Source organism: Sinocyclocheilus anshuiensis, unplaced genomic scaffold (genome assembly GCF_001515605.1).
Source record: "Sinocyclocheilus anshuiensis isolate Anshui unplaced genomic scaffold, SAMN03320099.WGS_v1.1 scaffold939, whole genome shotgun sequence".
NCBI lineage: Eukaryota > Metazoa > Chordata > Actinopteri > Cypriniformes > Cyprinidae > Sinocyclocheilus > Sinocyclocheilus anshuiensis.
Window position 1 is genome coordinate 1,310,250 of NW_015544227.1, and position 12,958 is coordinate 1,323,207.

General features: G+C 38.7%; 1 protein-coding gene across 2 annotated transcripts in view; it reads left to right on the top strand.

Annotated features, from left to right (window-relative positions):
* Positions 1-12,958, top strand: part of LOC107697461 (RNA-binding protein Musashi homolog 2-like) — a 112,652-nt gene that overhangs the window by 78,589 nt on the left and 21,105 nt on the right. The window contains exon 6 of one of the 2 annotated variants that reach the window (XM_016498264.1): positions 9,330-9,422. In XM_016498264.1, the coding sequence (XP_016353750.1) occupies positions 9,330-9,422 (93 nt within the window). Of the gene's footprint in view, positions 1-5,859; positions 5,926-9,329; positions 9,423-12,958 lie in introns of those variants that run through there. The other variant, XM_016498265.1, reaches the window with a different exon arrangement.

Below are 12,958 nucleotides of genomic sequence, written 5' to 3' on the forward strand. Positions count from 1 at the left end.
TCCACGGTGAAAGCCGATCCGGCGATCCACAGCGCGAAGTTGATGTATTTCCTCAGCGACTAGCACGGATCAGCTCTAGGCATGACGAAGCGGATATCATCCTCTTTTGGAAGGCCAAACAAAGTAGTTTCGCTTTCACAACGAAACACAGCGTCACACACGGCGGGCTAGAGTAAGCAGAGGCCGGCAGGCTAGAGTGAGGAACGGCCGGCAGGCTTGAGTGAGAGGCGGCCGGCGGGCTTGAGTGAGGAAAGGCTGGCGGGCTTGCGGCAACCACATGTGACGACCCCGGGCTGGACTCCGCTTCGTCCACGGTGAAAGCCAATCGTGACGTAGACATGTGGGGGCGTGTTAGAACGAGGCGTGTTAGGTAGGTGTGGTTGACTCTTAACTTTTATAAATAATATCTCTTTGGATTTGAGACTTTAGTCTTTGCAACTTTACAGATCTTGTTTATGCACCAAGAGCTTGTAACACCCCAAAGAGAAAGGAAAAATTGAAATCACATCATATGACCCCTTTAAAATTGAAAGGGTCAATGTTTATTGCATGTTGTCTTTAAAATGAAACATTCTCTAATTTTTAGAGGTTTTCAGAACCCAGATGGTTGTTCCTTGCTTGTGTGGAATCATTTCCATGTCATTCAGCGCCTGAGTTCTCCTGATCCGATCTGGCAGGTTAGGTGGGTTGGTGCATCTGCTCATTGGCCTCTGTTTAAAAGCTGGCGGCGATGAGGTTACAGGAGTCGTGTGGGTTTGCAGTACAGGAGAGAGCTGATCTGAACTCGGCAGCCGTGAAGGTGCTCTGCAGAGCACAGGGCAGAGCTGCAGGATGGCAGTGCCAGCTTGGTGCCTAGTCATCTGTGAGTCCAGCATCAGGAGGGGAGAGAATCGACTGTGCCAGCTTGCTTTACACATCCCTAGCAAAATGTCTCTCTCTATCTCTCTCTCGTTCTTGCTGTCTCTTTCTTTTCTCCAGCTGTGGTGACTCAGCAGGACAGTGGGTGCAGATAGAGAGAGAGAAAACTGCAGTATTACAGTTGAGGTCATTTTTGTTAAACTCTTAACATCTCCCAAGCCCAAATACCTAAATTCAGCCTGAGGCTAGCCATTCATAATCATGAAATTAGTATTCCTCGAAAGCAACAAGAAATCCTTCTGGATTTACCAAAGCCCATTTTTTCCTTCAAAATGCTTAATGTCAATATTTTTGAAGTATATTTTTTAATGACTTTTGTTTGACTGTTATGGGCATTTTAATGGCCAATACTGATGTCTAGAGAGCATAATGAAAATGAATACAAGCTAAAGAGTTTCCCGCTAGTAAATACACTGTCGTTCAAAAGTTTGGGTTTACAGAGATTTAAAAGAAATGTATAAAAAAAAAAAAAACTGACCCCGTTAGAGTTCTCCAAAACAAAAAAATTGTCCTTAATTATTATTTAAAGGGCTCATTGGATGAAAATCTGACTTTTTCCATTTTTAAGTGCTATAATTGAGTGTCTGGTGCATCTACCAACAAAAACCAAAAAAGAAGAACCCAAGAAGTTTGATTTTGTAAGCCGTTTTATGCAAGCATGTGAGAAAATGAGCCGATTTCTCTTCCTTTTTGACGTAGGAAGGGGTTCTTATTATAATATTACCGCTAGGGCTGGACCAGAATATTCGATTATTCGAATATTCGTTCGGTGGGTTGGCATTCGATTTTCAATTTTGAGATTCGAATATTCTTTTTTTTTTTTTTCCTGGCATCCCCCATGAAACGGTTCTCGTTCGCGCTTGAATATGGATCGCCCATGAGTGAACGTCATGAACGTCATGATTCAGTTCATCTGGAAGAGAAGACAAAAATGCAGAAGACCTCAGCTGTGTGGGAGCACTTTAAATTGAGCGAGGACAAGACAAAGGCAGTGTGCCAAATATGCTATTTGAAACTGGCCTACCACAACAGCACATCAAGTTCTGTAAGTAGTACGCCTATAGTATATTGTTGGTGTAAAAAAACGAGCTGCTTTTATCCGCCATGTTAATCTGTAATTTTACACATGATAAAAGCATGCACTTAATTTGCTTGGAAAATAATTGCGAATACGGCAGCCATAAAAAAAAAACGTACAGTAGCCCAGCCTAATAATAATTTGTTTATATTAAAAGCATTGCTCTTAACAGACCTGTGTGTTTTGTATCACTAGTGCAGTGTCCGTTCTCGGAGCATGTTAGCTCTACCCGCGTGAGGCGTGCTGCTTCCGGCTCTCGCTGTTCTGTATTTTATTAAGTTTATTAATTCTGAACGTGTCACCTGTCCATATTGCACCAAAATGTGACACTGCACTCCCTTGGGTCCGCAGCAACACACTCGCCATGCGTGAAGTCGATTGGATGAATGGTTCTCGACACAATAAAAATGTAAACAGACAGACAGAGATTCCTGCCTTTATTGCACTATGTCTACACCGGACGCGACAGTTGCCACGCCGCAACAGCTAAAGTCTGTCTACACTGAATGCGAAAGTGACCGGTCACTTCATACACAGATCAAATATAAACATGCAATTTCTTTCCCAGCAGTTTACTTTCACAGACATAACTTACCTTTTTTAGTAGCATGTTTTTAACATAACCTTGTGTGTATTTGAAAGTTGTAGCGCAATAAGACATGAAAGAGAACTTAGTTTAGTACTCGCATGCCGTGTGACAGCCACTTTCTGTGTGTGTGCGTCGGATGTGTGCGCTCATAAAACACTATATCAGAAGTTTAAACTGATATGGCTTTAAAACACATGATTTTAGCAGAGTATTTGAGGTATGAGCTGTAAAAGCACAGCCCTATTCTGGAAAAGGGGGCGGGGAGCAGCAGCTAATTTGAATTTAAAGATACATGCACGTAAACAGTGCGTTTCTGCTTCCACTCAAACTAGGCATTTTCAAAATGATATAATAAATGATCTGTGGGGTATTTTCTGCTGAAACTTCACAGACACATTCTGGGGACACCTGAGACTTATATTACATCTTGTAAAAAGGGGCATAATAGGTGCCCTTTAAAACCTGATTAGTGCTAAGTGATGAGAGAGGTAGAGAAACTGAGCTCAAATGTATGATTGACAGGGAAAATCTTTTGAGGTCAGTTAGCTTATTTTTCAACACTCAACATTAAAAACATATTTAAACACACAGCCCAAGACAAATGCTAACACTCATCCTTCAACACAAACTTTCAACTGCACCTTAATGAACCAGCCCATATCACGGCGTAACCCTGAGTTTATTGACTTTCCATGACAGTCCAGAAAACAGGCTGCCTGCAAGTCATGACAGAATGATTTTTTTTAATAAGATGAACGGCAATACTTTTCAAAAATTTGGGGTAAGATTTTTGTTTTGGAGAAAAAAAAAATACTTAAAGGATTAAAGGACAGCTTTAAAGGACAACACAGTAACAGTTGCTCTTTCATTGCTCAGGAGACTTAAATGAAGGAAAACCAAGAACTATTAAATATCCACTTTGTGTCAGTGCAGATTTGTTGTCCATTGAAATCTAAACACAGTTTAAGACAGTGCTGAGGTCTCGTCAACAAAAGCAGAAGTCTTCGTTTGCTCCCCATTAAATGTAATTTCTGTCTAGAAGAAGCAATTAGAGGTATAAATAAAAAATAATATAATTTTTCTTTCTAATGAAAAAGTTTATTTTGCAACTTTGCAAAACTTCCGATTCTGTCAGAATATTTTTAGTTAAGCTGTCACTGATAACACAAGAGTTATCGCTGTGCGACACCAGTGACACACTTACTGTTTCATTGTGGCATTTTTACATTTCCTCTGGATATTAATTTTGCATATGAAGCTCACCTGGTGTGTAGCTGGCAGCAGTGTGTTCATAAATGTGAGCAGGTCTCTCTTTGTTCAGTTGACTTAAACATAAAACAACTCATATACAAGCCAAAATGGAGGCAGTAATGCAAGTCCACACCTCATCACAGAAACATCTCACAGGCACTAACTTTAAACTGAAAGGATGTTGAATTACGACAAATGCTTTAAAAGTTCAGGTGTGTGCGCTGATCTGCTGTCAAGGGCAGGTGGACATCTCACCGTGTAATCACTATTGGGAAAGTGAGAGCCGACGTGTATCGCTGATGGCTGTGGCCACATTCTAATCACTCCTTTTTTGAAAATGAACAGAAGGCAGAAAAGCTGAGGGAGAAAGTGCTCTGATTGGGAGAGCAGGATCAAGAAAAGCTCCTCACAGAAAAGAGGTCTCGACTTGAACGGATCCCCTCTGGTTCAAGTGGCCTTGCTGGAGAGATGAAGCCAAAGTCAGACAACTGTCATCAGCTGTCCACAAATACTGTCATTCACTAAATCAGGGGCCATGGAGGATAAGCGTGTGTGTGTGTGTCTGTGAAAGAGAAAGAAGCTCTCATTCAAGTCATGGAGGAACCGAGTGTGTATGTGTCCCATAGAGAAGCTCTTCAGAGTGTATTTTCAGCTCTGGCTCTTCTGCAGAACTCAGAAGAGAGAGCTCATGATTTTTTGTTTTTGTTTTATTTAATTGAATGTCCTGTTTTAATCTAAAATGTCAAATTAAATTTTTTCACTTTTATTTTAAAACTTGGAACTGGAGCCCATAGTTGTTCTATAAGCTATCATTTAGCTTAATTTTGATTTAATTTCAGCTTAATTTCAGGCTGATCCAGGAGCGCTTTCTTTGTAACTTAAAGGGATAGTCCACCCAAAAATCATTTACTCACCCATGTCATTCCAATTCTGTATGATTGACAACTGCGGAACATCCAAGAAGTTATTTTGTTGAAACGTTGGGAACCAAACAACATCCATCCTATTTTACATATGGTTCCTTGAATACAGCACTTCACTATGCTGATGTAGTATACTGTAATGTCACTTAAAATCTGTCAGGAAAAAAAGCCACAAGAAACATGTCCTTGAGAAACAGCAGTGACCCTGCAACAGATCTCACACACTCACTGCTGCAGAGAGAAAGAGAGAGAGGAGACCGTGTCCTTCTGGGAACCAGAAAGAGGTCATTCAGTGTCTGAGTGTGTCCTCGCTCATGCGGTTGAATTCTCCCTCAGAGTTACTGCTCTAAAACACCAGCAGGTGTGCAAGCAGATCGGTGGGAAAGTTACTCATCTCTTCCGTTTCTCCAGCTCCTCCCTGGAGCCCGTCGTCTGTGATACTGCCTGTTCGAGCTGAGCTGGGAATACATCTTCATAACTCAGATCTCATTTGAATAAGTGACACAAGCAGATTCTGCACAAATAATAAGCGACCAACTCATATTAGCACAAACCTCTTCCTATATGTCCCTGAGAGAAATACCGCTCTGCTTTCAGCCTGGAAGGCCTTATGGTGACGGACTCTGATACCGGTGTTATAGGTTTTTGCTCTGAATAATGTAATTTGTGTAACATGAAGCTCACTTTATTCCTGTATCAGTGTCTTTTTACCGTGCTGTCTGTCTCTCTTTTCTCCAGGAGGATTTAGGCAGTCGTGTCGGGTTGTCACCACGGAGAAAGCAGGAGAGAAAGTAATTGCATTGTTGCAGTGCTTGTAGAAATCCCATCAGCCCTGTGGGCAGGCCTGTCACAGAGCATAAAGAGCCGGCTAAAAACTTAAGCATCCACAGACAGGGCAGCAGCAGTGGTGGTGGGCAGGGAAACGCCTCTCGCATAGAGCCAAGGTGTCACAGGAAGCAGATGAAGCTGCTGCTGGTAGTCTCAGAACAGGGCCAGCTGCCGTTTCCATTAGCTAGATCTGTGCTGATAAGAACAGGGATGCTGGTAAATACCCAGGCTGAACAACGCTGATAACCTGGGTGGATGTGCTCTTGTTTTAGGCTCTGATCTCCAGCCACTGGATTGATTTGCATCCTGAATGAGTGTCAAATACAAGCTGCCGGTGCTGATGCAAATAGACAGGTAGATAGACAGTCACATATCTGCTTCACGTCCCTGTGAGTGAACTTTCAACATCTTCACTTTTGATTGGCATGTTGGCTGGTGGGTGTGGTTATTGCACATTCAATGACAGAATAAACAGATTTATGTAGTATTTAAAGGTGTAGTGTGTCATTTCTTTTTACTAGAATCACCAGATGGAACTGCAAATAGAACAAACGTTTTCAAACAATTGCTGGATTTAGGGCTGATACTGCCGTTCAAATGTTTGGAATAATTAAGAATAGGGCTGCCACTAACGACTATTTTTATTTCGATTAATCTATCGACTAATTTATTGATTAATCGATTAATCTAAACGATTAATTTCCCACAATTTTTTCCCCCATTTTTAAAGAACATTTTATTAAACTTGCAACTTTGCCATTCAGTAGTGTATCGAAAAAAAGTATAAATGTAAACAAGCCATTGACGAAATGTAAAACTAAAAGAGTAAAAATGTAAACAAACCTAATAAAAAGAAAATAATTACAAAAGTCTGAGAAAGTCAGCATGTTCTTAATGTCAATATATCCACATGTTCTGGGCTTCTGTTTATTACAGCTGTGAGTGCAACTACAAAGGGGAAAAAATATGTTTCAGTTAACCCCAACAGTTGGGTTTTCACATTAAATAAATGCAATGTTTAGAGTCCACTAGAATCAAGTATTAAAATTTTATGATTAAAATTATTATTAAAACTTTTAAGTATTAAAAGTACTCTCAGAAATGTGTAAACAACAGATTTAAACAGACATCTCCAGCATGATGAACAGGGGTGCCAGCGGCCTGACGATTGTTTTTACACACTACTGTGCGATCTAATACTTGTTTAATATTTACCAAGCATCATTTAATTCAAATGTCCACTTAATCTTTAATATTTTCCATTTCTTTACGACAGAAATGCTATAGCCGCTGTAATTTAATGAATATGTGGACATCAAAACTTGTAAACTCAGAGTGAGGGTTTGAGCTTTTATTTTGAAATCGCGATGTATTCTCCTGAGTTTGCGTAGATTTATAAATGATTTACCTTACAGATCTGATGAAATGACGCATGTTGCGTTCCCAGATGAACGTTATAATAAACCCAAACTCACAACAACATGCAGAGATGGAGTTTGAGACGCTCCACACATGTAAATGATAACAGTTCCTGTGGAACAGCATTTACTGTGAACAGAGGCGCTGTGAGACACACGTACGTAACCTACACGCCTATAACTTCATCACATAATTATTTAATTAAATCGTAGCGTTTGTGAATTCACAGTTATGCTTAATTATCATTTTTAAGCGGGTTTAATATATCATGAGGCCTTGGAAAACAGTCTAATAATGTGTTTTATGGATTCTCGTCCGTGAAATGCGCCACTTCCGGTATTTTGCCGGTTAGTCGACACAGGCAAAATGAAGTCGAGGATTTTTAAAAATCGAATAGTCGAATAGAATCGACGAATCGCGGCAGCCCTAATTAAGAATTATATATTTTTGAAAGAAGAAAGATACTGTAAAACAATAGTATTGTAAAATATTATTACAATATAAAAGAGCTGTTTTCTATTTAAATATTTAAGAATTTTATTTATTCTTGTGATGCCAGTATTTAATATTCAGCAGCTTTACTTCAATCTTCAGTCACATGTTCCTTCAGAAATCATTCTAATATGCTGCCTTGGTGTTTTTATTTATTATTTTTTATTATTATCAGTGCTGAAAACAGTTTTTGCGGCTTCATATTTTTGTAAAAAAAACAAAAAAAACAATGGTGGTTCACAGCCATTCAAAAGTAAGAAACATTAATAATTGAACACCAATAATAATTGATAATAACTGAAGAATCATGTGACACTGAAGACCGAAGTATTGACTATAATTCCAATAAATGTATAATATTACTGTTTTTACTGCATGAAAAATGATGTAATTTATTGCAGCGACTTTTAAATTAAATTAAATTTTAAATTTCCTAAAGGTGCGTTTAGATTCTTCCTGTCTTTCTCTTTCTCTCTTAGGGTGCACTTGAGCTCATCCTCCTGTCACCTCTTCTTGTGTGCTGTAGAAATCTTTTGTATTTACCCAGCTTGGGAATTAATCAAGGTTTTAATGCTACCCTCCTTCCCACTATTCCTTAATTGATTTTAGAGGGGAAAAGGAAGGATTTTTTTGTCTGTCATTGTTTTTAAGTGTGACTGGAGCTGAAAAGCATCTGGATGTGTGTCAGAGCAGAAGTAAACATGTCAGGAGTTTAACTGAATGGAAGGCTGTGCTAATGGTGCCAAACATGTGTATGGCATCAGTGAAAAGTGATTTGTAACAGCATTATTAGCTGTGAAATCTTGGGAAGGTGCATCTGGAGAGACTGGAATCAGCACTGTGCCTCTTTTAAAGCTTTCATTAGGAGTTTGTTTACAGAGGAAGATGATGTTCAAACACAAATGTGTCATGCTGAGGTCAGACCACATGATCTTAAAACATGAAAGTATACTGAGAAAAGCCCCCAAATCAAGATGATCAAAGGCATTGTGATAGTCAAAAGAACGGAATAGACCGGTTCTTGTATTTTGTCTTCATTACGTTTTAATTGTGGGTCTTTGTAAACTGGCAGATGGACTTCTGTTGGCATTCCGTCATGTCTTGGACAACACAATAGGAAGTTTGTATAGATTTTTTTGGTTGCACTTTATTTTACAGCACACGCACTTACTTGTACTTACTGTGTACTTACTATGTACTTGCCTAAGAAAGTGAATAATACTGAATAATATAAGGTAACTACATTGGTTAGGTTTAGGGGTAGTTTCAGGGTTAGTACATAGTTATTACCCAGTTATTGTAATTACTTTAACAAATACATCGTATATACATGTGGACTAGCACTGTAAAATAAAGTGCTACCATTTTAATCAGTATGTTTTTGCAGCAGTCATTTTTTCACTCGTGTCACTTATAGTACATAAGCTCACAACTCCGCTAAAATATATCTGTATTGTTTTGGTGTCACTACAGATTTGGATAAATAATGGTGCAGGAAATACTGATACAAAGTTATTTTTACTATATTTGTTTATCTTTCTCATTCTCACCATCTGGTAAAAAAGTCTGCTCTATTTCTTGATCTATTACTTGGTATTACATAAATCATAATGTTTGTTACTGAAATGTAGGCAAATTAATAATTAGTTCTCCTCTGTATGTAATTAATTCATTTTTTATGGTAAACATGCAGATTATTTAATCACACATTTAAACAAACTAACGAATATCATGATCGGAATAGATCAATGTCAGTAATCTAGGTGTCCGCTGTGAACGTGTTTTGTTTTGCTCATATTTTTCTCTTTTCCGTTTCTCTCTTTCTCACCAGATGGTCACAAGAACAAAGAAAATATTTGTGGGTGGATTATCAGCGAGCACAGTCGTTGAAGATGTGAAACAGTATTTTGAACAGTTCGGAAAGGTAAGACCAGGACATCACTCCCTACTGATATTCCAGTATGAACATCTTCAGATTTCCATGCCTAGGCAAACACAGACTCGCTCATGTCTGCTCCGGATGTGTTTGTTACAGTGCAATGTTGGAAATGAGGGCACAGGTGTGTGAAGGCGGTGTGGCTGATTCAGGAATCTGTTGTTGGTGTTTTCAGTGATGTTGAAACTTACAGGCTGTAGAATGAAGTATTTATATCCAGACATTTACTGCCAAGTAGCTGACATTGATTAAAACCTGCCTGGGAGCGGGGCTAGGATGGTTGTGGGTTGAGTTTGAGTGTGCGGCTATGGCTAGGAGCAAACTGAAATGAGTAGGGGTGTAATTTGAGTGCATGGCTAAGGCTAGGATTGGATGGAGTTTGGGCTGGGAGTGGGTGGGGTTTGAATTGTAGGTGTGGCTAGATTGTCGTGGTTAGACATCAGAATGGAGTTGGACTGTATTTTTATATGGATATTGTTGTCATAGTTATGGAAATTTCAACTCTGAATGAAAGACTGCAGGCTGTTAATATTACCTGTCTGCTTATATGAAAAAAAAAATGAATCTGAGTGTAAATATTCACCACAACAGCCGCAATCATCATGGTTGAGCAGGACTTGATTGACTTGATTATATGAGACAAGCTTTTTTACCTTCTCGTGGAAGATTTTAAGAGCACACACAAATCAGTGTGATTGAACATGTCATCTGAAATAAGAGCCCTTCTCTTTCTCTCTTTCTGTTCTCCCAGCTCTCTCCATTTTCCACAGGCTGGGAAAAGGCTCTCTTTCAGGCTCTCTTTCTCAGGTGGATTTCTATGTTTATTAAATAAACTGGCCCTCCGCTGTACACTGCCATTATCTCTGTGTATAGCCTGTGTTATACTTTCCGCATGAGCAATCCGGACGCGTACACGGACAGCGCAGACGTGGACTGCTTGTATTTATACTACCGAAAGCATACGCTGATGGTCCGCTCCGCGGACGTGCTCCATACATGCGCAGTAGATCGGCTTGAACAGTAAACAAACATGTGAACAAACAATTGCCCACAGTTATTGCACATCTGGCTGTCTTTATCTTGTTTTATCGACGGATTGTACAGGTTCGAGTAGCAACGGGCTTATTCACACAGCCTGCGCATGCGCAGTTGGTACTTTTGTAGCCTACTGACCGCACGGTCACAAAAAATGGGAGGCACGTGGATGTCCGCGCACACTCTCCGATAACGATTTTTACGATTTTTACCCTAGCGGACACTAGTGGACTCGCGCACGCGGAAAGTATAACACGGGTTTATCTGTGCAGCACTGAGACTTCCGCAGACAGGAACCCGGTACTTAGTGTTTAGAGAGAGAGAGAGACAGCGGTCAGGCAATTCACATGTCTCAATTGGACATGTTTGGAATTTCTTAGTGGACTTAAATGCCATTACTCTTGTGTGTGTGTTTAAGTTCAGTTGTCTCTGCATGAATGTGGTTTATGTGCTTCAGTGATCAGGGTGAGTTTGTGTATGTTTCTAATTTTGTGTGAGTGTGTGTTTTAGGTAGTTGTGGCAGTTGGTTAAGAGCTGAAAGGAGGAAACAGGTGGTGATTTCAGTTTTCTTACCTCTTTCAGGGAAAACACTACAGAATAAAGGTTTCAGTGTTGCATTGGCTAAACAAATCATACCATGGAGAACAACTTCTGCCTTCTGCCCTTTACAGACTCTTTCTAATTTACATCAAACGAAAGAAATATTTCACTCAAATATTTTGAATTTTCTGAAAATCAATTACCCTCATGCCATCCAAGATGTATATTTGGAGAAATTTTGCATTACATCCCCCACCATTGGATCCTCTGCAGTGAATGGGTGTCGTCAGAATAGTCCAAACAGCTGATAAAAACATCACAATAAACAACAAGTAATCCACATGATCCTCCAGTCCAATTAACATCTTGTGAAATGAAAAGCTGCTTGTTTGTAAGAACAAATCCATCTCTTGTGTGTTGTGCGCACAAGCAAATCAGTTGTTGGCTGCAGTGAATTTAATGTCCACAGGTGTCGCTAATAACAAGCGTTTCTGAATTCTCTATATAGCCTCTTTAAATTTAGTGTCTGTTCTGGTTAATTAGTCTGCACTTTTTGGTTTTAATGCTGGTTGTCCATTGTAATGGAAGGATAGAAGCGGAGCAGACACTGAGCACAAACACTGATGTACTTCAAGCAGGTGTGTGCTAGGGGTGTGAATCACCAGAGGCCTCACGAAACGATACGATATTATCACGATACTTGTCACGGTACAATATTATTGCGATTTTAAATATATTGCGATATTCTGCGATATATTGCAATTTATTACCTTTTTCCAACTTCAAATTATGTCCTCAAAGGAAAACTTTGGCAACATCTGTTTTAACTAAAAAGAAACATTTCTCAGTTATCTCACTTCAATTTTATTGCTGCAGTGCAAAATGCGATTGTCAAGCAGACAAACTGACCAACACTTTCATGAAAACCTGTCATAAATGTTGTATGCACCTGGCAAACTCAACTATTTGTATTATAGTCTAGTCTAGTCAACCTTAATTAAATGATTATTTATTATTTTATTAAATAATATAAAGTAATTTTGTAAGACTTTTTAAATTTAGCTCAATTTTAATGATACTGAATTAAAAAAAACACAAGCCAATAAAATAACCACACTTTTACTGAAAGTAACACAATAAAACTGGACAGAATTTGCATATATTAATATTGGTAACACTTTACAATAAGGTTCATTAGTTAACATTAGTTAACTACTTTAGTTAACAAACTAAGAATGAACAATAGTTCTTCAGCATTTATTAATCTTAGTTCATGTTAATTTCAATGTTTACTAATGCATTATTAAAATCAACAGTTGTGCTGGTTAACAGTTAATGCACTCTGAATTAAAATGAACTAACAGTGAACAACTGTATTCTCATTACCTAACATTAAGAAAGATTAATAAATACTGTAATAAATGTATTGTTAATTGTTCGTTCATGTTAGTTAATACATTAATATTAACTAATGTAACCTTATTGTAAAGTGTTACCCTTGTTTTCTGAGAAATGTATCAAAATTGTGTTAGTTTTTGCCTAAAACAAGAAAAAATATCTGCCTATGGGGTAAACATATAATCTTGTTTTGCCTTTGAATTAAAATTTGATTTCTTACCCCACTGGCAGATATTTTTTGAAAATGACAATATCTTGTCATTTTGCTTGTCAAGTACATGCATCTGGATTCAAGATTGTTTAGATATTTATACTAGGCACGGCGCATCATATATATATTATTATTATTATTATTATATGTAGCCTATATTTTCGGCTCGCATTTTCTGCCGTTTTCCTCTTTGGCATTTTGGCATTTTCGGTTTTCGGCCGACAATTTTCGGCTGCCGAAAATTTTCGGCTGCCGAAAATTCGGTGCATCCGTACTTGCATCCCCTCCTTGTTTACAAATCCGAAGTAAGTCCATACATCCGATTTAAATGCGGATGGGG